Source organism: Naegleria gruberi, assembly GCF_000004985.1.
Source record: "Naegleria gruberi genomic scaffold NAEGRscaffold_22, whole genome shotgun sequence".
NCBI lineage: Eukaryota > Heterolobosea > Eutetramitea > Acrasida > Naegleriidae > Naegleria > Naegleria gruberi.
The window spans coordinates 229,360-252,436 of record NW_003163305.1 but is presented as its reverse complement, the minus strand read 5'-3'; the positions used below and the strand labels follow the sequence as shown (position 1 = coordinate 252,436).

At 34.1% G+C, this 23,077-nt stretch overlaps 10 protein-coding genes and 1 non-coding gene across 11 annotated transcripts; 5 read left to right on the top strand and 6 right to left on the bottom strand.

Annotated features, from left to right (window-relative positions):
• On the bottom strand, window positions 1-836 carry NAEGRDRAFT_79641 (Phd_like_TxnDC9 domain-containing protein). The gene is made up of 2 exons (XM_002677474.1): window positions 780-836; window positions 1-727 (listed from the first exon to the last, which is right to left on the bottom strand). The coding sequence occupies exons 1-2, from the start codon at window positions 793-795 to the stop codon at window positions 30-32; spliced, it is 714 nt and encodes a 237-aa protein (XP_002677520.1). The 5' UTR covers window positions 796-836; the 3' UTR covers window positions 1-29.
• A 263-nt stretch (window positions 837-1,099) lies between these two features.
• Window positions 1,100-4,125, bottom strand: NAEGRDRAFT_79640 (rhoGEF domain-containing protein; the record flags this gene model as incomplete). The annotated part of the gene is made up of 4 exons (XM_002677473.1): window positions 1,100-2,943; window positions 3,029-3,564; window positions 3,676-4,051; window positions 4,112-4,125. The coding sequence occupies 4 exons, from the start codon at window positions 4,123-4,125 to the stop codon at window positions 1,122-1,124; spliced, it is 2,748 nt and encodes a 915-aa protein (XP_002677519.1). The 3' UTR covers window positions 1,100-1,121.
• A 1,001-nt stretch (window positions 4,126-5,126) lies between these two features.
• Window positions 5,127-5,495, bottom strand: FM158 (uncharacterized protein; the record flags this gene model as incomplete). The annotated part of the gene is made up of 1 exon (XM_002677472.1): window positions 5,127-5,495. The coding sequence occupies one exon, from the start codon at window positions 5,493-5,495 to the stop codon at window positions 5,127-5,129; it is 369 nt and encodes a 122-aa protein (XP_002677518.1).
• Window positions 5,496-6,265: 770 nt separating this feature from the next.
• Window positions 6,266-7,172, bottom strand: NAEGRDRAFT_67230 (uncharacterized protein; the record flags this gene model as incomplete). The annotated part of the gene is made up of 2 exons (XM_002677471.1): window positions 6,266-7,002; window positions 7,049-7,172. 2 exons carry the CDS (start codon window positions 7,170-7,172, stop codon window positions 6,266-6,268), a joined length of 861 nt encoding a protein of 286 aa, XP_002677517.1.
• Window positions 7,173-7,320: 148 nt separating this feature from the next.
• On the bottom strand, window positions 7,321-9,273 carry NAEGRDRAFT_83135 (DEAD/DEAH box helicase). Its single transcript, XM_002677470.1, has one exon. The coding sequence runs from the start codon at window positions 9,230-9,232 to the stop codon at window positions 7,625-7,627; it is 1,608 nt and encodes a 535-aa protein (XP_002677516.1). The 5' UTR covers window positions 9,233-9,273; the 3' UTR covers window positions 7,321-7,624.
• A 5,483-nt stretch (window positions 9,274-14,756) lies between these two features.
• On the top strand, window positions 14,757-15,293 carry NAEGRDRAFT_4734 (uncharacterized protein; the record flags this gene model as incomplete). Its single annotated transcript, XM_002677554.2, has 1 exon — window positions 14,757-15,293. A coding segment is annotated over one exon (537 nt), but the record flags the coding sequence as incomplete, so codon positions are not given.
• A 126-nt stretch (window positions 15,294-15,419) lies between these two features.
• Window positions 15,420-15,491, top strand: NAEGRDRAFT_t301. Its single transcript has one exon. It is a non-coding gene; the product is annotated as a tRNA-Glu (tRNA).
• A 68-nt stretch (window positions 15,492-15,559) lies between these two features.
• On the top strand, window positions 15,560-16,705 carry NAEGRDRAFT_48860 (uncharacterized protein; the record flags this gene model as incomplete). The annotated part of the gene is made up of 1 exon (XM_002677553.1): window positions 15,560-16,705. One exon carries the CDS (start codon window positions 15,560-15,562, stop codon window positions 16,703-16,705), a length of 1,146 nt encoding a protein of 381 aa, XP_002677599.1.
• Window positions 16,706-16,759: 54 nt separating this feature from the next.
• On the bottom strand, window positions 16,760-19,286 carry NAEGRDRAFT_79637 (uncharacterized protein). The gene is made up of 3 exons (XM_002677469.1): window positions 18,855-19,286; window positions 17,753-18,807; window positions 16,760-17,278 (listed from the first exon to the last, which is right to left on the bottom strand). Exons 1-3 carry the CDS (start codon window positions 19,268-19,270, stop codon window positions 16,878-16,880), a joined length of 1,872 nt encoding a protein of 623 aa, XP_002677515.1. The 5' UTR covers window positions 19,271-19,286; the 3' UTR covers window positions 16,760-16,877.
• A 286-nt stretch (window positions 19,287-19,572) lies between these two features.
• On the top strand, window positions 19,573-19,851 carry NAEGRDRAFT_5319 (uncharacterized protein; the record flags this gene model as incomplete). The annotated part of the gene is made up of 1 exon (XM_002677552.1): window positions 19,573-19,851. A coding segment is annotated over one exon (279 nt), but the record flags the coding sequence as incomplete, so codon positions are not given.
• Window positions 19,852-21,280: 1,429 nt separating this feature from the next.
• On the top strand, window positions 21,281-22,129 carry NAEGRDRAFT_67224 (uncharacterized protein; the record flags this gene model as incomplete). Its single annotated transcript, XM_002677551.1, has 1 exon — window positions 21,281-22,129. One exon carries the CDS (start codon window positions 21,281-21,283, stop codon window positions 22,127-22,129), a length of 849 nt encoding a protein of 282 aa, XP_002677597.1.
• Window positions 22,130-23,077: the final 948 nt, after the last annotated feature.

Here is a 23,077-nt window from a genome sequence, read left to right as displayed (position 1 = left end):
GAAAATAAGTTAGTTAAATATTTAATAATTTACAATTGCAAGTCAGCTCCAACACATTTCGATTGGATTAATCTCATATCCATTTTAACTGTTGGGAAATCATCAGCACCTCCCAATTCCTCAAAACCATCAAATCTGTCCACCATTACACCATCCTTAAAACAAATAACTGCTGGAAGCATTCTGACTTGGAGTTTAGAAATGAAAAATGGAGCCTTTTCAGCATTAACCTTGAAGAATCTGGTTTGCCAATACTTTTGACAGAGAGTTCCTAAATGCTTATCAACAATTTTACATCTTTCAAAGTCATTATGGAAAAAGTGACAAACACAATACTTGCTCTTGAGCACGGTATCCAAAAATGCTCCTTCCTCAACTTCCACATATTTACCGTGTTGGCGTGTATTAATCAATTCCATTTTCTTTGAGTTTGCTTCCTTCAAAATTTGAAGTCTTCGTTCTCTGAGTGATCTCAATTCTTCATCATCATCTTCCTCAAGAAGATAGTCATATTCATCATCTTCGTCTTTTTTCTTTTCTTCCTTTGGTCTATCTTCCCTCAATCCGGAACTACTATCTTTAATGAAAACATCTCGTTGTACATATCTTGGTTTATTCTTGTCCTCTTCTGCTTTAATATTTTCTCTGGCCTTCTTTTCCACCAGCGATTTGGTAGCAAATTCAAAAGCGTTAGCAGCATTAGCCTTATCTTGGTCAGTAAAAAATCCTAATCAGCATCAATGTATCACTAATCCTCTTCAAACAATATAAAAACCTACCACTTGACTTTAACATTGTGTTTTATATGAGGGGGAAAAGAGGCACGTTGTTGAGTGTTGTCTTTTTTTTGTATTTTAAATTTTTGTGTAATACAAAATGGCGCAAAATTTAAGCACCAAGTACTCATACAATATTTGTATTTATTTTAACAATACAAACATGTGGCATCTAAAATAGATATTGAATGGATTAGTAGTAGCAATAAACTTCCATAATAATTTGATAAGAGCAGGTTCCTTCATCTTTTTCTTAATGAAGATACCCAAATGAGATGGATTGAATTCATTATGAAGAGCAGTGTTGATGATTGAGTATTATTCTAAAGTACAAGAGAAAATAGTTTATAGTTTTTTGGGAGGTGGAAGAGGAGTTTTCTTCACAAGTGTTGGAGTACTGCCATTGCTGTTGCTAGTAACTGACTGAGTTTGTGGAACTTGAGGAACAGGTTTCGGTAATGGTTTGTCTCTTGGAGAAGGTAATGATGGAGTATTTGATGATGGAGTATTAAGCTTGTTAAATCCACCAATTCTCAATGAAGAGGAACTATTTGAATTTGTTGAAGATCCGAATGGTGACGTGGTTGTACTGGTCTTTCCTGGAGATGATAAATCATTGCCGAATTTAGAGGCAGCTGTTTTGAAAGAGTTATTTCCAGTGGTACTTGGAGGAGTGGAGATAATGTTGGGTTTCTTTGGAGGTGGTGGTTGAGTTGAAGGAGGTGGTGGAACTGCTGTTGTTGGTGAGCCACTTGGTTTTGGTGGTGGCAATAGTTTACCAGTTCCAAAAGAGCTCGTAGTTGGTGAGTTGGTAGTGGAAGGAGGTGAAACACTTGGCTTGTTGATTGGAGTTTTGGATGGTGGTGGACGTGGTGGAGGTTGTGGATTATTGAAATTCATTTTAGCTGCTGCCAAACCCAAATCACTTGTACCATTCATGGACTTTCTGAGTTCAGAAGGTGGAGGAAGAATGTGTTTAGGACGAGAAGTAGTTGTTGGAGTATTTGGAGAATTGTCTGTGAATGAACTGATATTTTGAGGTGAAATATTACTGCTACTACTGACTGGTGTTGACCTTGCAGGTGAATCACTCTCAAAATCAAGTCTTGTACCAATGGAGACATCCACTTTGGAAACCTCTTTCAGAATGGCTTGAATATCAATGTGCTTGTATGAACTGCTCGAGTTCATATAGACAGTATTATTGATTGGAGCTTTCTTCAATTCAGAAGGTACGTCTACAAGGTTGTCTTCACCAAAAACGAGACCAAAGTCCTCTCCAACATTGTGTAACATCTTATCAAAGAGAATTTCATCACGTTGTTTGATTTCCTCCAAATTATTCTTGAGTTGAACTTGAATATCTGCACATTGAACTTGGATTCCTTCCATTTCCTTGATAGTGTTACTCTTTTCTTCTCGTTCCCTACAAATGAGTTCAACAAGCTTTTTCAATTCTTGTTCATGATTTTGTAATGATTGATCCAATTTCTTCAATTTCTTTTCAGATGAATGGAATTGCTTTACATTGGCTTCCAATTTAGCTTTAGTTTCATCTCTCTTCTCAGCCAAACTAGCTCTTTCTCTACCGACAGAGTAACAATCTCTATCGAGTTTCATATTCTTGAAACTTTGACTTTCTTCAATACTCTTGATTCTTTCGTCGAATGTTTCATAGAGAGCTTTGGCATCCTCCTCTGATGCTGCAATCAAGGAAAAGTCTGTTTCCTTGCCTCCGTTAATGTAACTCAACTTGATTTCAGCTCCATTTCTTCCAAGAAGTTTTGTGAATGAAAAGTAAACAAACATGAATGATTTCTTTGAAAGATTGAATAAACCACTTTGTTCCTGTAAGATAATCATTGCATCTGTGAAAATATATCCTCTATATTCTTCCTTTTCAACTTTTTCCCTTGTTCTCATTCTGAAAACATAATCTCTAATAACTTTTCTTGTTGGTTTTACAAGTGCCTTGTAGTGTTTGCTCAATTTGGTCTTTAAATCTGTGAAGATGACGTTGGAATCATCTTCTTGCCTCTTTCTCTCGTTCACGAATACAGCAACATCACTGATGGTCTTTAATGCAGTTTCATAGTGTTTATATTCAACATGTTCTTGAGGTGTTGATGCAAGAATTTGTTCCAATAACATTTTGTAACGTGGAATTCTATTCATTATCAAAATAGTAGAAGTACATAATTCATGAAAAAAGTTCAATATTTTGTAAAAATCAACAATTAAAAATTACAAACCTTTGAACTGGCATAATCAAAAGTGATCTCAAACCGTGTTCTGTTGGGTTTTTAGCAGTTTGATCTGACATGTATTGGAAGAATTTGTTCTTTTTCTTTTCACATCTTTCCAATAATTCAAAAGCTGCATCATAATTGTTAATATAAGTTACATAGGCCTTGAAAAAAGGTGCCATTCTATTAAATGTTTCACCCAATTCATTCTTTGAAGGCCATTTCATAATAGCTGCTTGTAAACTAGCCAATACAGTTTCATTAATACCCAAAATTTGTTCAATATTTGAAAAGATGATTTTTGATTTCTTTTCAGATAATAATTGAGTATTTGCTTTTGCTGGTTTAGCATAGGAATTTACAAATAAACGAAGTGACTGAACATAACTTTCTTCAGTCTGTAATAATTCTCTAACTAATTCATTACGTTTACGGAAACTTCTATTTTCCTTAATTGACATCCAATCACGAAGTTTCTTACGTTTGGCAGATTGTGTAATGAATTTTGTAATCAAAGCAAAGGCTTCAGTTTTTGAGTGTTTCTATCAATTTATATAAAGATCACATTAATATTAAATAATTGTTATTAAATATTAATAATTAACAATTGTAATAATAAATGTCAATTACAATAAAAATTTGTAAAAACTTACCATTGGACCGGTTGGTGAATAAAGTTTAGAATTGGAAGATGAGGCATTTCCCAAATCCTTTCTAACAATTTTAATTCCTCCAGCCGAAATGCTCACATGTTTGTTGGCCGAAATGGCTGATTTATCATCAATTTGAAGTTCGTTTAAATTTAAATTATTCGAATTGAGAGAAAATGCGAGTGATGAAGCTCCTGGTGTATTTGCTCCATCACATGGATTTTCATCATAATACGATGAGGGAATTAAACCTTTTTGTTTTTGTCGTTTACATAAACTCCAACCATCATCGTAAACTTCCATAACTTCAATAATTTCACCTTCTTTTACTGTTAGTTCACCTTCATTGGTCGCTTCAAAATCGTATATAATCAAGTGGCTATTGTTGTTGTTGTTATTGTGATTAGATCGATGGTGCAAAGATTTTTAAATGACTTACTGCTCTCCTGACATTTTTTTGATTGATGATTTCAATGTCACACTGGTTTATAAACACATAGCCAAAGTTAATGAAAGGTGAAGATAACAAGAAACAAACTACTCCCAATTCAAATAGTGAAAATATTGTTTATTAACATTTTGTGGTTGATCCTCTTTTCATTTGACGAATAAAAGATCTAACAATGTCTTCCTCTGCACCTAGGGTTGTCTTACACAATTTATACAGGAATAACAAAACAAACGATTCGGCCAATGATTGATCAATTAATCTTCTAAACATTTGTGATAGAGTTCGAACAAGGACGTTAACAATTTCCACCTCTAAAACCATTCCTCTTACTTTTAAATTCCACCCCAAATCTTCATTTGGGTCAAAATCAAGGGTTTGATCAAGGATTGGAGGGTCGAATCCTTCCAACCAATCAAACAGTAAGTAGGTGAGAGTTGGGAAATTATTACACCTCCTCAGGCTTGACCAGTCATCGATATTGATTTTGCTCTTGTAAGCGTCCAAATCTCGTGTTATTGTGTCAGGACTAAACAGGAAGAAATTTGTTAATAATTGAGGTAAATTATTCGAAGCAAATAAAATGTTTGATAATTGTTGGCAAATCTCGAAAACTAATTTGGGAGTTCTCCTTAGAATTATATATTCTGTACCACAACCTTAAAACATAACTTTTAGGATTTTCAGAATGGAAATTATTACTTACAGATTGCTCTTTGCTTTTCCATTGCAAGTTTTAATGTGGCCGAATGAAAAAATGTTCTACTCCTTGTCAAAAAATTATAAAATTGAGAAACAAATTGAACCTGAGATTTCGTTTGAATACTTCCAGGTCTTCTACTTCTCACAAATAGTATAGCTTTTGTTGGATTATGAAAATATTTACAATAAATCAGAAAGCAACAAATCACAAGTCCAGTTCTTCCTAAACCAGCGTGACAATGTACAAGTATCCTTCCTTTTTCTGAATCCAATTTCATTGTTTTTACTACACTAATCATCAAGTTTAAATCTGGTATTGACATGTCTTGGAAAGCATAACTATAGTATTGAACTGATAGAAATTCAAAAATTCAAATCTAAAGACAATATTATACATACTCTTATGTTTCATTAAATCCTCCTCAGGATCATATGAAAATCCACTCTTTTCCAAAATTCCATCTCCACAATAAGCATGTTCTCCTCTCTCCTGTAAATTTACAACAGATACTACATTGTAGTGTTTAAATTGTCCTATAATATCAAACTTTTTGATTAATCGACTCGATAATCTTTGAGAAGCAATTACATTATTAGTAACATGATGAGAATTCAGCCCCTCAATAGCATAATACTTTCTAATTCTTTTAGGAGAGGTGACTGATGAAGACATTTCCTTCTTTTGATGTTCTGATTGTACAGTTCTTAGATAATCCTCATGTTTACAAAGTGTTCCTCTACAGAAAAATGAGCAATGTATTTTCATTAAGAGAGTAGAACTTGTTGGTACAGGAGAGAATTGCAATCCTAGTGATGAATTGATTGGAGTAAAATCCGAGGGTGACTTTTTAGTCGTATGGCGATATGTATTGATGGAAGTTTTTTAGGAGAAAAATTAGTATCCCCAGAAACTGAATATTTGCTCATACTCTTAATGCTATTCTTGTGGGTTAGAAATCGCTTTGATGATGATGAAGCACTCCTCTTCTTCCCCGAATGAAATGATGACCCTTTTGAACTCTTTTCCTCTGCATCCTGCTTGATATAAATTGGAGAGAAATGTTGTTGGCTATTCCGCCTATATTCTTGTATTTGTTGTTGATGATGATTCATCTCCCCTTCATCCTCAATCTCTTCTTCCTTATTCAAAATCAAGCTATCCTCAAGAGAAATCCGAGGAGGCACTTCAGTGAGTAGCGTTGTCATTTATTTTTTGGTCGTTCTGTTATCTCTGTGGCAATCATTAATGAGGCAGCTAAAAAATATATCACCTTCTGTTGTCTCTACTGCACCGATTGCTTTGTATTAATTATTTTGCCGCTCTTCTTTGACATTTTTCAAAAGATCCATCTAAGGGAAAGTCTTCCTTATTAGACTATTTCCGTTCGAGAAAAGTTGGCAAAAGTTTCGGTTGCAACAGTTAAACACAATGGATTGTAAACTTTATTGTTCATTTGCAATGAAGAATTGTTCAATTTTCTCTGCTAGAATGGATGGCTTTTCAATCATCATGTTGTGAGAGGCACCTTCAATAATGCAGAATTGACTATTTTCAATGAGTTCATGCACTACTTTACCACGTTCAGGTTGTGTTAAACCATCTGTTTCTCCTGAAATGACTAGTGTCTTTACCTTAATAGTAGCAATTTCCTCCTGAGTTGGCCATATGAGTTGTGTGCAAATAGCTTTCATCATGTACATGGTATTGTTTTTAGTGTGTTCTGACTCGGCTTCTTTCACTTCTATTGGAGTTGACTCATGATATGCCAGCTTGGCAAATGATGCAGAGAAAACACCTCGAATTAATTCCAAAAATAAAGAAGGAAATACCCAAACAGGTGATTTTCCTGGAGCCTCAGGTTTTGTTCCAAGTAAAATTAATTTTGACACAATGTCTCTATGATTGATGCAGTAACGCATAGCCAATCCACTGCCCACACTATGAGCAGCAATACACAGTTCAATTTTGTGATCTTTTTGTTGATACTTATTTCTGAAATGATTTACAATGAATTCTGCATTTGAGTAGAGTGAATCAAATTCAAAATCAGACCACTGGTATGAAATATCACTTGAAAAAGATCCTCCATGACCAACTTGATCAAACGTGACAAAATGCCAATCTGGATGGTTTTTAGCTAAAATTTCGCATGTTTTTTCAAACTGCAATCCTCTTCCTCCTTTTTAACATTCGATTTTTTATCAATTTTCAAAATTGTCACTTACCAGCTCCGTGAAAAATACAAACTAATTTTTCAGGTTTTGTTGCTTCATCATTGAATGTGTCGTTCCATTCGTAGACACAAAGATCGTGTTTGGTTGTAGGATTTGAAAGTTTAGTTGTTGTCATTTTTTTTTCTTAATTTTCCTAATAGCACTGATACGGACTCTTAAAATTTATCTTTTCTTGAAGAATAGAAATATTATTAGACATTGAAAGAGAACTTGATATTTTTGAAAAACGAAACAATGTTCACATACTAACTCAACTAATTCATAAAAATGTGATGCGATTAATCATTTTATTAACCAAAAAATCGCATCACAAAATATTCAGTTAGTTGCCTTAGAAACAAAATTGGCCTTAAATAGCCTAGGGTACTCAGTTATTAATAATATTTACAAGCTGCGCAAGCACGATAGACAACACATGTTTCTTCAAAATCTAGCTCTAAACAGTTCACATTGCATTGAAAATTGCAATTAGCAATTTAACTACCTGAACTAGATCTCTATTTCACTTATTCCTACCGCGCTTGTGAGCCACAATTTATTGTGCTCGCAAAAAACTATAGAGGATTTTTACCATCTCTTGTTGAATCCACCACCGAATCCACCTCTACCACCACCTCTACCTCCTCTGAAGCCACCGCCTCCTCTTCTGAAACCACCATCACCTCTACCGCCAAATGGATTGTAAGCAGCATTTTCAATAAATTCTGGAATTTCTTGATTGGCATCCTTCAAAATCTTAACCAATTCTCTACACAATTTACCATCTTCAGATGGATCAAAGAAAGCAGTAGCAATACCCAAGTTACCAACACGACCAGTTCTACCAATTCTGTGAATGTATGAATCAATTTCCTTTGGCAAATCATAATTGATAACGTGAGCTACCTTTTCAATATCCAAACCTCTAGCAGCAACATCAGTAGCAACAAGAATATTAGTATAACCATCCTTGAATTGTCTCAATGATCTTTCTCTAGATCTTTGATCCTTATCACCGTGAATAACTGAACATTTGAATCCAAGAGGAGTCAACAATTCATAAATACGATCACAAGTACTCTTTTGTTGGACAAAGACAAGAGTCTTTTCTCTTTCTTCCTTCTTTTCAGTCAAAACTTCAACAAGCTTATCTTGTTTACCACGTCTGTCAACTTGATAGAAACTTTGTGTAATGTTATCAGTAGTACCACCAATAATACCAACTTGAACAAACAATTCATCATGTAAAAAGTCGAGAGCTAACTTTTGTGTTTCCTTAGGGAAGGTAGCACTGTATAATAAAGTTAAACGATCACCCTTTGGTGGCATTCCACTACCTTCGACAATAGATCTAATTTGTGGTTCGAAACCCATATCCAACATTCTATCAGCTTCATCCAAAACCAAATATTGAACACCAGACATGTCGAGCTTTTCTCTTTGAATAAAGTCATTCATTCTACCTGGAGTACCAACAAGAATATCAACACCTCTTTCTAATTGTTTCATTTGATAACCACTTGAAGCACCACCATAAACAACTACAGTCTTCAAATAAGTTTGGAAGATGAACTTTCTACATTCATCATAAATTTGTTGACACAATTCTCTAGTTGGAGCAAGAATGACAGCCTTTGGATTACCCTTGTTTGGAGCAAATCTTCTCTTATCCTTGTGAATTCCTGATTTTAAGAGAGCATTAATAATTGGCAAGAGGAAAGCAGCAGTCTTACCGGAACCAGTTTGAGCACAAGCCATCATATCTCTCTTTGAAGTAACAATAGCAGGCATAGAGTGCTTTTGAATTGGTGTTGGTTTAGTATAACCACTCTTCTTAACGTTAGTCATTAAAAGTTCATGTAAATCGGCTTCTTCAAAAGTGGCGAGTGGAGTTGGAGGATCTCTACCAAAAACTTCAATAGGAATATTTTCATACTTTTCAAAGTTAATACCAGTGTTTCTCTTATTGAATAAATCTTCTTCTGGTTCATCTTCTCTGATGTGTGCTGGACCAGCACTTGCTTCATTATCGTTGAATGATCTTGGACCTCTATCGTTTCTGAATTCGTTATCACCTCCATAACGGCCACCACCGCCACCTCTTTGATTATTGTATCCCCCACTACCACCACCATTACGGTCGTATGGTTGATAACGGCTTTGTTGTGGTTTGAAATAGTTGTTTTGTTCTCTCATTGTTAAATGCCGTCTAGTAGTTGTATTGTTTTTTTTCGATTCGAAAATCTATTATTTTATTGAATATGCAGTTTATCACCCCTTCGCTTTAAGTGTTTTGTGGTGACCTTCTTCAACAAGTTTGAACACGACAAGAATATTTCCAACACCTCAAGAAAGATTCTCAACCAGGCTATCTGGATAGAATATTTTGAAGACATGAGAATAACAAATGATCTAATTCCAAACATCAAACGAACAAGAATATGATTTATTAGTATTGTAATGGTCCAATTAGATCATCTAAATGATTATTTGGAATTATATAATGCAAGTAATAATACAAGTATTTTTAGTTGTTTGTGCCTTCCGGAATAATAATCTTAATTTTAAGACTTCAATATTTTTCAGCAGCGAAGCTAAAGGTTGAATCAAGCACACAACATGAACGCACAAAGCACTCCATCACATTGCCACTACCCATTGCCTCGAAATGCATAATTTCCATTCAAAAGCAGACTATAAAAAAATGAAGCGTACCTACGAGGAAGACGATGCCACTCATAAAGAGATTGTACCATCATCAACACTGTCATCCGATTCAGGTTCCATAATTGCAGAATTACCAAACAATGAAGAAAACAAAAACAAAAAAGTAAAGACAGAAAGAATGTTGTATAAATATCATAAATTCCTTCCACCTGAGATTAGTAAAGTAATTCCAGAGGAAAGTGATGAATGGAGGAAGGAATTGTTTCAACATTTTAGAATGTATACTCCAAATGATCTTTGTGTAGAAAATATTAACTGGGAACATTTAGATTATTCTCTTCTTTTATTAAAAAGATATACCGAGATTAAATATCCTCTACTAATCAAGGAAAAGGAGGAATTGTGTTTAATATTATACAACATCCTAAAGATTGCTAGTAAGAATATCTATAGTGTTGATTTTTCAACTCAAGCAAAATGTTGTTATGGATTGTCTTCTCTCATTAAAAAAGGAGAAGTACTCGATATTACTTTTGATTGGAGAGTAGTTTATGATATTCTTGACCAAACATATTTCAAGAAATTTCGTATTTCTACCTATAGTCCAAGAGAACATGGTGCTGCTCTAATTGACTTGGTTAGAAAAATCAAGAGGTATTTCTCCACTAATTCTACTGAAGAAATGCTAGAATTTTTCAGACCAATGTTATGTATTAATGATCACAAAATATTCAAAGCCCAATCCTTCTTAAGTATATTTTTACCAACAAGATTGGAAGGAAATGACAACAAAAGTCAGGAGGTATTCAAAAATAATCACTATGGAAAATGGATGGATGAATTTTTGGGTATCTGGGATTGGATTGGTGTTTATCCAACTTGGGACTTGAGCTTCTTTTTACTGTTTGCTAATTTGTCACAAGATCAATCTGGTTATATTAACTGGGATCCATATTTGGAATATATTTTCACTAAAGTCATGAAATGCTTTGATTTACCTATTGGTAACACTCCATTACCATCGAATTATGATGAATATCCATCAGATGAACTTAATTTAATTACACCATTTGATATTGCTAAAAATTTACTTTTAGCAAATTCAGCTAAATTAATTGTTTGGATGATTTCTAAAAATTCAAATACCCTTAAATATTTGAAACAATTAATCAAATCCATCTCCAACTTTTATCAGCCTTCAAACGAAGGACAATGGACAACAAAATGTGCCGATTTCCTTCTCATTTTATGTACAAAATTTGGTAAGAGATTGGATATTGAAAGAGGTATGAATCAATTCTCTGAGAATAATTATATTCCTTCAAAGAATGGAGGATATTCTTGGATTCCAGAGGAATATAGATTAAGCAGTGATGACTGTAAAGCATTTGTTCAAATAGTTCAACCTTTAGCTATGACATCATTATTCTCAAAGAGTAGTCAAATGACCACATGTGCCAATCACTCACTCAAGCATTTGGCTTACATTTCTCCTGAAGAAGTCTTTCCTTCATTAATGGAAAGAAGTTTTTATGCATTAGAAACTTTAACGAGTACTCATCAAACTATTTCTGCTTTAGAAACCCTTTCTTTGGTTGTTTTCCCTCTCCTTAAGTATTCTATTTATCCTGAAGGTGCAAATTATCTTTCAAATTTACTCCAATTAACACTGCCTGGCATTGATGTAAATGATCCAACAAAAACCTTCTCCACTTTCAAATTCTATACTTCCCTCTTGGTTTGTGTTCCATTATGTACAACAGGTTCCTCAATTGGAGATAGAACACCTCCTGAGGTTATTAGAATTTTCGAAGAGTGGAGTATTGAACTTTTAGAAAGAATCTTCAATGTCTTATCTCATCAACAAGATCCAAAGGCAAACCAAGGTGATTCAGATATAATATCTCCTAGTATGTTCTGGGGTCTTTGTGATTTACTGTTTAATCAAATGTCTACTGACTTGTTGGATATTTGCTTGAAGAGAATTTACAAATTTGTAGAAACCAACTTTTTAATTAATGCAAGAAAGAATATTGCACACATGTGCTCCTCACTAAGTTATGCATATCCTGAACAGACATTGGCAATGTTTATTCCAATGCTCTATCATAAACTTGTAAATAGAGATGGAAAATCGCTTAAGAATTTAACCGAGATGGAAACACAATATTATTTACAAATCCTAGGACAGGTTTGTTACAGAACAGGCCATCACCTCTTAAAGTACAGATCTCAACTTGAAACAATTATATCTTTATGCTATGTAAGCGACAAGAGAAAGGTTGTCAAGACAAGTGGAAAATTATTCAGAAATATTCTTCGTTCTCTTACAAAATATTACTTGATGGAACTCAAGTCTGTGAATGCTAGCCAATGGAATACTGAAGAATTTAAAAAACATTCTCATTGGAGCTCATGGGGAGAATTTATTTCACTGGATGATTTTGAAATTAATTGGCATATTCCATCTCAAGAAGAGTTGAGGTTTGCTAATGAACTTTGCAATACTTATCTCAATTTATCTCTGGATTGTGTAAAAACATGTGTAAAAGTTATGAAAGAGAAGGAAGGTAACATTCCTGATATTCAAAAACTGAAAAATAGTTTAATATTTATCAGATATGTGATGAGAGGTGGTAATACTTTATTCCCAGAATTTGATAAGGATATTCTAGAGGATATGAATCAATATCCAAACTCTAGACTGATTGAAGCTGGGTTGTGTGTTGCTAAACGTTGTCCTGATGTACCTCTGACTGTGGGATATGAACAAGTTTGTGATACTCTTCATGAACTTACTACTATTATTCTCGAACATAGATCTGATAAGGATCCAAATCTTATTGGAAAGGTTTGTAAAGTATTCTTCCCAATGATAGCTATGAGAGGTGGTAACACTAGATACAGATACAAGAAGAAGAAATCTTCTCATGATTTTGTAAAACAACACAGTTATAAGGATGTTTTTACAAAGACTCCAAACAAGTATCCAAGATATTTACTTTTAATCCAAGCCCTATTGGAATACAAAGTCAGATGTGTTATACATAATGAGTCTATTCCTTACACCAAATCTCATCAAAGATTACTCGATGATTTGTTCCGTCTCTCACTCCACTCTTACTCTGAAGTTAGAAAACGTGCTCAATCTGTATTAATGTCATGTATTAATAAGTTTTCTGACAAAGTAATTAAGAGTTTCTTACCACTGCTCATTGATGTTCTTGCAGACAAGAATTCAACTGATGAACAAAGAACAGGTGCTATTTTCATTTTGGAAAAACCATTTGCAGTTTCATGTGTTATCAGAGATTGGGATTTGTGTTCTAAACTTATTATGATTCTTTGTCAAACCAGCCATATTGAAAAGCAAAGTATCCAACAACGTTTGGCACAACTCTATGAAACCTATTTCAATGCATTCTATCATATTCAAATTGCAACTGATCAAGATAGAGAAAAATATAGAAGTTTAATCATTAATGTTTCAGATCTTGCCAAAATGAATGGAGGATGGCATTGGAAATACCAAACTCTTGTCAGCAGTTTCTTAATGTTAATGATTAGACCAGATCAAGTATTCCCTATTGAAGCTGCTAAATTTACAATTAGACAAATGATTAGTGATTTAGAAAAGACTAGAATAATTTCGTACGAAGCAGTCAATTTAATTTTGAGCCAATACAAGCCAAGACAACCAACGAAAATGGTTGAACCTGAACCAAAGACCAAACACAATACTCTTGATTGGGTTGCATTGGGTACCAATTTAAATTCTGCTGAAGAGTTCAAGAATGCCAAGTTTTATGAGAAGAACTACTTTGGATGGTTTAATTTACCTTCTAAAGTCGAAGTTTATGACTATTCTGCTCCAAAAGATACCACGCAACATAATATTTTCAAAAAGGAAATTTATTCAACAGTAATAGAAGAGGATTTCGTACAAAACTTTATTGAGTTATTGAGTATTAGAGATGATGGTTTCAATGAATCTAATGCTCAATTATTTAAGGGTTTGTTCCAGGTTTTCCCATGTGAAGCTGGTAGTGTTGGTATTCTTGATATGTGTAAACCTTACATTCAATCACTTTTAATGCCAACTATTGGAACAGGTAAAACTGAAGAAACTCACCATGTGGCTTTAATTTCTGAAATTATGGGAGGATTAATCAGAGGTATGAAACACTGGGATTATGATCAACAGGTTAAAGCCATCCACGAATTCATCATTCCAGAAATATTTGAAAAAGTCTTGGAAAATTGTTCTATGAGTTGTATTTCTGAATTGTGTGAAGGATTTGAGTTTGCTGTCTGTGATAAAGATATCAGACGTATTGGATGGATTGTAGATTTTATTGCTAAGAAGACCAGAGCTGCCCTCGAAAAGAAGGATAATGAAGCTGACAGCAACGCTCAAGTTAGATATTTGAAATATTTGTATGGTATTGTTGGTGAAATCAGTTGGAGAAGTCCAACCATTATGAAACAATTGTTGGAAGATATATTTTCAATTTCTCTTTCTCATCACTCTGAACAAGTTAGAGAATACGTAGGACTGTTTATTTCCTTTATCTTTAAATCCTTATGGCATCCAAGAAGATTGGAACATAACAATCTTCCAACATTTGGTTTGGTGAATGCTTCCACTGACGAATCACAACATGAATTCCTCAGGAAATTCAACCTCAAGGTTTATGGATCACTTGAATCAATGGAAAAGTCTTTAAGATCACTTCCTTCAGAGAGCCCACAATTCGAACGTCAATACTCTGACTTTAAGAATCTCAGCAAGACTGTCTTGTGCTTTGTTGCTAGTTTGTTCAACTCAAGTTCTCCTCACTGTGGATCTGGAGAAATAATGAATCATATCAAATTGGTATCCAAGATTTATGAACATACAACTTCTCATGATGAGGATTTACAAGTTATTTGCCAAAATGATATCATTATCCTTTCTGGATATGCATTCACTTCTCGTTTGGCCAATGAATTGATTGACTTTTTGTATGATGAAATTGTAACCAAGGAATGTTCCAACTTTGCTAATTGGTCTATTAGAAGCGCACTTTTGGAATGTTTACAAATATTTGCTTATAGACAACAATTCTTCTTGCAAGAAAAGCTTCCAAAATTATTTGAAATTATTACAGCAATGCTCAGAGACTCTCAGCCAGAAGTTAGACAAATGGCCTCTATTACGCTCTCAGGTTTCTTAAAGATCAGCAGCACTGACTATTCGAAAAAGTTGATTCCTGAATTCCAAGAAAAGGCAACCAAACCAAAGAAGACAACCAATGACAAACTCCCAAAGGAAAGTATTGATCGTCACAGTGGTATCCTTGGGTTGAGCGCTGTTGCTTTGGCATTCCCATATTCCATTCCTGATTTTATGCCAGAAATGCTCGTCTTTTTGGCCAAGTTCTCCAATGATAGTGTTCAATCTATTAGAGAAACTGTTAAAAAGACATTCCAAGAATTTATCAAATGCCATTCAGATATGTGGCAAATTCATGAAATGAAATTCACTGAGGATCAATTAAGAACTCTTCATGACCTATTCCAAACCAGCTCTCCTTCCTATTATGCTTAATAAAATTAAGATTTTGTGTGATTAAAGAAGTATCCACCAATAATAACCATCAAAAAATAACTAATCAATTCACAATGTAAATTAAAAATAATTTTGATGAGGGTAATATTTTCAATTTGAATGTATTCCCGTGTAGTCCAATGGCTAGGATACCTGGCTTTCACCCAGGAGGTCCGGGTTCAATTCCCGGCATGGGAGGATAATTTTATTTTTAAAAGAAAACTGTCTTGCAGTAACCAAACACCAAGACAAGTGAACTTAAAAAAATGTCAGTAGTAGATGAACCTCTGAACCTTGTTCTAGATTGTGGCAGCTCGTCTATTCAAGCAGGTTTTGCAGGAGATGATGCTCCACGTGCAGTCTTTTCTTCTTGTATCGGGACAGCAAAATATTTACCAGCCATGATCTGTCCAAGTCAACGATCAACCTATATTGGTGATGAAGCAAAGAATCACAGTAGAAGAGGAATATTAAATCTTCACTATCCTATTCAGAATGGAATTGTTAAAAATTGGGATTTGATGGATATATTATTGGAATTTACGTTTTTTAATGAATTGAAATTAAGTCAAGAGCATATTCGTGGAAGTAATGTTTTATTTTCAGATGCAGTAATGAATCCAAATTCTAATTCTGAAAAACTAGTGGAATATTGTTTTGAAAAGTTTGAAATGAGAGGAGTTCACAAGACACCAGCTCCTGTTCTTGCTGTTTATGCATCTGGGAGAGGAACAGCATTGAGTATGTGTTTAGGAGATGGTGTAATTCAAATTCAACCTGTTTTTCAGGGATATACATTTGCAGAATCAACTTTAAGATTTAATTTCGGAGGATCAAATATGGTTGATTATATGATTCATTTGTTGAAGGAGAGTAAGGGAATGAATTTAACAAATCAAAGATCAATTGTGGAGGAAATGATTAAGAAAGTTTGTTATATAGCATTGGATTATGATAAAGAGTATGAAAAAACTCAATGTTCTAGTGAATTAGATATGGAATATGAACTACCAGATGGTCAAGTGTTGAATCTATCTCACGAACGGTTTGCATGTCCAGAAATATTATTCAATCCCACAATAATTGGGAAAGAAATACCAGGAATTGGTGAAATATTTTTTAATTCCATTGCAGCAACTGACAATGACAATAGAAAGGATTTATATGGAAATTTATTAATTGGAGGTGGTTTATCGTTAACAGAAGGAATGGCAGAAAGATTGACCAAAGAAGTGGTAGCTCTCAGCCCAACAGCCATGAAAATTAAGGTTGTGGCTCCACCAGAGAGAAAGTACTCTAACTGGATTGGTGGCTCGATCCTGGCGAGTCTTTCAACCTTTCAACATATGTGGATAACGAATGAAGAATACGAAGAGGCTGGCCCTTGCATTGTGCACAGAAAATGTTTCTAACTCCAACTCAACTTGGCGAATTATAAATATTACGAGTTACCCAGTTTCTGAATTCTAAATAAAAGTAAGTTTATTAATGTCTCTTGTATCAATAACGACCTGAGAGACCACACGTTTCGGCATTTAAGGATTCTGTGCAACATTTGAATGATTTGGTTTCTGAATCCTAAATCTATAACAGTTGGCTAGGTCCGTATGGAAAGAGATGACTGAAAGATCCCGTAACAAGTTTTACATAATCAAGAGGTGAATTTTGATTTGAATCTAATGCAAACCAACAATTTGGACCAGCAATCTTCTCTAAGTGTGGAATAAGAGGCCATCTATTACTACTACCACTACAGGCATAATGAAGGGGTGTGAGATTTTCATTATCCACTTGTAATACCAATGCTGGCTCTTTTTCTATTAATTTTAAAATGGTGTCATTACTTAACTGTGGGTTTTTCATGGCAATATGTAGGGTATGAAAGAAGGTATTGCTAACAGAAATATTTGAAGTCTTTACAAGAAGGGATTGAGTTGGAATATGCTTAATTAAAGATTGGAAAATGTAGTCATCCACTTGAAATCCTATTATTATTATATGAACAATACTGAAACTATAATGAGAACACTTAAAGTCTCCAAAGAAGTCTAATTTTTCAACCTCTGTTAAATTTTCACAGGCAAAGAACAATAATTTCAAAGCTTGCTCCATCCACGGTTTTGTTTTATGATGACGAATAAAACATTGCTTCAATGGAAACACATCTATCTGATACAAATTCTTTTCTTTCAAAAATTTCAAATGAGCCAATAATAAAGCTGCAAGATTACCATTTGGAAAACTTAGTTTGAGTATATTGTTTGTTAAATCCAATCCATAGTATAGTAAATGAGGTACATTTGATGAGTCAGTCATTACTCTACCATTGTGATAACTATTTGAAAGGTATATCAAGTATTGTTTCCAACTGAGATCTTTCATGTCATTACTTCTTTGCATTCCTGCAAAAAATAATGCAAAATCTTCTACGTGTTAATCGAAATGAAAATGATACTTACCCTCCAGTGGATAGTTTTTGGCAATAAAGTTTGTAAAGGATTTTTGTTCTTCCAAAGAAGTAAATTTGCTAACCCTAAAGAAAAAGCTAATTCCTGATATAAATGGGAAGAGCGTGTACTTGTGAGCTATTTCTTTGAAAAATTTAAAGTCACATGATTTGAAAAAGAGTTTCGGTGTAATCAAAGAGGGATCAGTTGCAATTTGTTGGGTAAATTCGTTTTGCATTAGCTTACCGTCGAGATACATCTCTAAACCATGATACTGATTTAATGGCCCATCTTGTAGGAAAGTGTAAAAAGTAGTAATCTTAGGAGGAAAAAATCCTGCAAAATCGCTCCATATAAGATTTTTTAGTGCTATTACGTTCACTGATTGTAAATTAGTTCTGCTCGTCAATCTTAAATTGGCCAAACTATGGTATAGCTCCAAACTGTCATAAAGAATAATGGTAAGATGCTCAATGTTAGGAAGTAGATCAAGTATTCCACTCACAAATGTAGTACTTGAGAGTGAAATTGCAAGGGTTTTAATAGAACCATTGATGCAATTATTGGAAAAGTCGCTTCTTGCAGACATATTTGTATGGCTGAATTGATTGTAGACTTGTGCAATTCTCACACTCTGTTTCGCTACTAGATCAACAACTTGTTTCTCCTTAGACTGACAAGTAATATCAAATGGTGTTTCGAGAGAGAATTCATTCTTTGTAATTAATTCTTCCTCAATGGATTTGATTGAATTAAAATCAATAGAGCTCAAATCAAGATTATTATTAGTTGATTCAAATTTAGTTGAATTATTCTCATTATTTCCAAAAGTAAATGAGCCACCAAATTGTGTTGCATAATCGTAATCATTTTGAGGATGTGAAAAAGGATATTCAACCAAGTTGAACTTGCCATCCCATTCACCTTGAATAAATCTATTGTGAGATTCCAACAATGAGTAAACAAACCAAATTCTCCTATCAATTGAGAGGAAACATTTCATAACAAAACCAGTAATATCAAGTCCATTGTTAGACAAGGTTTGAATAACAAGTTTTCCATAGCAACTTTAAAGGATTTTGACACCAATCTATATTTCATAAAGGTCATGAACCAAACATCCAAATATTCAACCTCTGGAACAGAGGCAAGTTCTCCTCCACCAACGCTGTAACATTCGAGAATGGTAGACACGGAAGGATATCTGCTGTATGTTGGAATAAAAGAAACAATTTCAATCTTTAATTCTTCCGGTAATTGTTTCAAATATTCTACATCATTGATTGATTGATCATGATCATTCTCACTCTTCATCATATCTTCCAACATCCACAATTGGGCAAGTTTGGTACAATTCTTGTATTGGGCAAGTCTCGAGTGCAAAGATTTATCATCATCCGAACGTAAAGCTTGACAATTTTCTCTCAACAATTTGCTGAATAATTCTGTTTGTTGAACATCATTGGTAAAGCAGGGTTCTTCTGGTCTGCTGTTGTGGAAGGCTCTCGCCGTTTGTCTTGTTCTTGCCATTTGTTTTTTTAAATATTTGTTTTTTAATTGAATTATTTCTTGAAAGGAGGGGAATTCGGAGTTTGGTAACCATTACAAAATATTCTGAGAAAATATTAACAAAATATTAAAAAAATAGAAAGATGAAAAATGCATTCCCTCGATTGAAGAGAATTATCTCTCCGATTGATTCATTTTTTTGTGTTGGGAGTTGTTCTTCGACATTCCTTGATTCTACCATCATGGCTCATGATGATTCAAATGAAACATCATCAATTGAAGAGTACTTGGATAGTAATTGTACAGATGAAGCAACAACTGAGGAAGGATTTAATTGTGATTTATGTGGTCAATATGTTGGAAATAATTTCGAATTTGAGCATCATTTGGAAAGTCTTCATAAACATGTCTGTACGGAATGTAGTAGAGTGTTTCCGAGTGCATTTCTCTTATCGGTGCATTTAGAGGAAAATCATGATTCATTCTTTAGTGTTATGGCACTCAAAAAGGATTGTTATCAATGTTTGGTTGAGGATAAATCTATTTGTAATGCAAAATTTAGAACAAGTGAACAGAGAGACGAACATATGAGGAAGGATCACTTGTATAAGAAGGATTTCACTTTTCAAGATGTTGGATTTATTGTAAATTATGAAGAAGATTAGAGGTTGGAATATTCCAACAAAAGTGGATTGTGAAATTAGCCAAAATGAAATGTGGAAGCGATAGATCCACAGAGATTTTAATAAGCTCAATATTATCAATTTTATGAAAAACCTTGCAATATTATTCATTCAATATCTGTGCCTTTTCAAATATCAGCATGCATCAGACTTTGTAACATATTTCGATCCAATCATAGCAAGCTACTTCCTATAATTGTTGAATTGTGTTTATATCATTTTTATCCATGAATGTAATATTTCAGTTCCTGTTTTTCAATTCATCCATGTTAGAAATTATAGTGCATGTATTCATGTGGAAAGATAATATTTAATAGATAGTGAAACTGATTTTCACATGTGTAGCAGCAAACTTATCCATCAATTTTCATTTGTATTCATTGTCTAGCCTACACATGTGAACAATCATTTTGACAATCAAGTTTAAGTGGAGCATGTGAAGAGAATTTATTTTCTGATGCCAGAACAACGTAAAACAATGTTAAAAAATCAAAGAACAGCTGCAGTTCTAGTTGAGGAACAAACAAAGTCCTTGACTGAACACGCATTCCAAGTGGCACATTCCAATTATCCAATGAAGGAACCTTTGTGTTTCGAATTGTAACCTCTAATTGAAGTGAGCCTTATCACTTGTTTGCCATTGTGGTATGCACAAGAACTGAGCATTGATTCAAGTTATAGGTGATTGCAATAAACCATTCAAATCACTGTAAATAATCAATCTTTGAAATTCCCAATCAAGTTGTTCAATGAGTTTTTACTGTAGAACATTAAGAATTATTGAGATGTTTAGTGGAGTTTTAGGTATTAGTTGAATCAAATCCATCCTCAATACATCAATCAAAAGGCAACTGTCAATAATTCCTATTCCTGCGGCTAAATGTCTCGTTAACCTCCAAAAAGTAAAGTGTACCAACAAAATAGCCTTCATTAGTGGTCCTCATTTGAACACTTTCGCACCTCATTGTTGTTCTTAGGCCTGTTCCTTCCAAAACACCAGCATCCTCTCCAAATCATTACTGTTCAATTTAGCTTTGAATAAATTGGTGGGAAACTTGAGCTATGCTGGGCATTTCTTCGAAAACTCCACCCATCACAACCTGTTAATAAATCCTTCAGTTTGAAATATATTGTTGATTCTTTTCTTGACCTTGTTCTCCAAAGCGAACATTCAACAAGGTCCTGAGTCGAGAGTTTCAACAAAAAGTTATTAGAATTAGAGAGGGGTTAAATGTGCGTTCAGTAGTTGTCCTCCATATTCACTTCATGAGTTTCGTATTAAACATTGTTTAGGTCTCATTCTCAGATTTCCATAAACAAAAAAAACAAACTAATCATCTCAACCAATATGCTTTGTCATTATCCATCTGAAAGCCACATGTTCCAAAATACACATAATATTTATCCAACAAGCACTTCTTCTTCACCTTCAAACATGTTTGAGGATAAACAACAAACTAATCTCATTTCTAACTATTCGAAACCTGTCCCAACTGCTACAAGACCATGCCCAATCATATCCTCCTTCCCAGCTTCTTCTAACCCATATACAACACCAATGATGATGAACTCCACAGCCCAACAAACCTCCAACCACCACATTACTACCACTCAACCAACATCCACAACCAAAAACAGATCCACAAGTCACAGCCATACCAATAGAAACACAACCTCATCTCCACTCAGTCATACATCCAGTAAATCCTCTTCAAATAACCAACATCACCAACACAACAATTCTTCATCCTCTCCATCTGCTCGAGGCATTCAAAAGAGAAAGAGAGAATCAAATAATAGCAAAAAATCATCACATGCATCTTCACCTTCCTCCAATAAGAAGAAGAGTAAGATTAGTGTAACTGTTTCTGATTTAATTCGAGTCATGCCACTTCCACAAACTGTTGCTGCTAAAGAATTGGGAATTTCCTTGTCAACTCTGAAAAGAAGATTTTACGAATTAAACATGGGAAGATGGCCTGGACTTGTATGTGGTTCTACATCGAATACTGTTCATCATCATTTCACTCAACACATTGATGATAGATCGTCGTCGAGTTCCAATTCAAATGGTTCAGTTTCATCAGGTAGAAAGGCTGAATTGTCCTATGTGTTAAATTCAAGTGATTTGGAAGCTAATTTTATGGATCAAATTACTTTAGCTGTTTTGAATATTGCTTTCAAGCAAAATTTGTAAATATTTGTAATCTAGAGTGTGAATAAAATTATTTGCGAGAGTTTTGAGAAGTGTTGTGCATGTGTTTTAGATGAAGATGAAATTGAGTAGCAGATAATCATTTATTGACCTTTGAGTGTCATCTATCTGCATACACTCATTACTCACAGTAAATTGGTTGCTCAAAAATGGGTAGATATTCCAATGGACCACTTTCAACTAAAGTATTACTAAAGCTGCATGTAGATTGACAAGTGTAAATCATGATGAATGTGTAGATCAGCATGAAAATTGTTCTATGGAAATTCAGTAGATCTTCACTGCATGTTTACATCATGGCGCACTTATAGATGGTGTTATGGATTTACGATTAATTAACAAACCGTAGTTTAAGTTGTGAAATTGTTTGTTGAATTTTCTTGAGAGTGAGTCTTAATGAATTTGTTTACATGTAACAATTGTTTCAAAGCTTTAAAACTTTGATTCAAAATATCGGCAGATTTCCACACAGCCTTCAGAAATATCTTGTTTACCATAGAATCTCCCAAAGCCGTAATCATTGAATCATCAGTCAAATCAATCCACGTAGCAAGAACAGAATTACATTGAGCATATTTAAACACCAACCAAACTTTTTCCAAATCAATTTCTAATAGTTTCCTCCAATTTTAGCATTGAATGCAAACTCCATTTTCGTTTAATACCTTCTTGGTAATTGGTGGACAAACATTGAGAGCATTCTTCAATCAAATGAGTCTTGTTAATTTCCTTCAAAAGTGTGGTGAAAGCTTCATCTACGTTAGACTATCAAAAGATGTTTCCATGAATAAAACGTTATGTACGTAACCAAATTTGACCCTTGATAGAAACACCATCATATTCAATAGATTTAGCACCGTATTCAACACCGATAGTTGGTTTTGTGACTTTGTTTGAGTAAATCTGGTAATTAAAATGGATTTTCCTTCT

Coding starts and splice junctions, on each gene's coding strand:
- NAEGRDRAFT_83135 (XM_002677470.1), bottom strand. CDS start 9,232: ATGAGAGAACAAAACAACTATTTCAAACCACAACAAAGCCGTTATCAA.
- NAEGRDRAFT_79637 (XM_002677469.1), bottom strand. CDS start 19,270: ATGGCAAGAACAAGACAAACGGCGAGAGCCTTCCACAACAGCAGACCA. Junction 18,808..18,854: donor GTTGAATATTTGGATGTTTG/GTTCATGACCTT, acceptor AATCCTTTAAAG/TTGCTATGGAAAACTTGTTA. Junction 17,279..17,752: donor CAAAAACTATCCACTGGAGG/GTAAGTATCATT, acceptor TAATAATAATAG/GATTTCAAGTGGATGACTAC.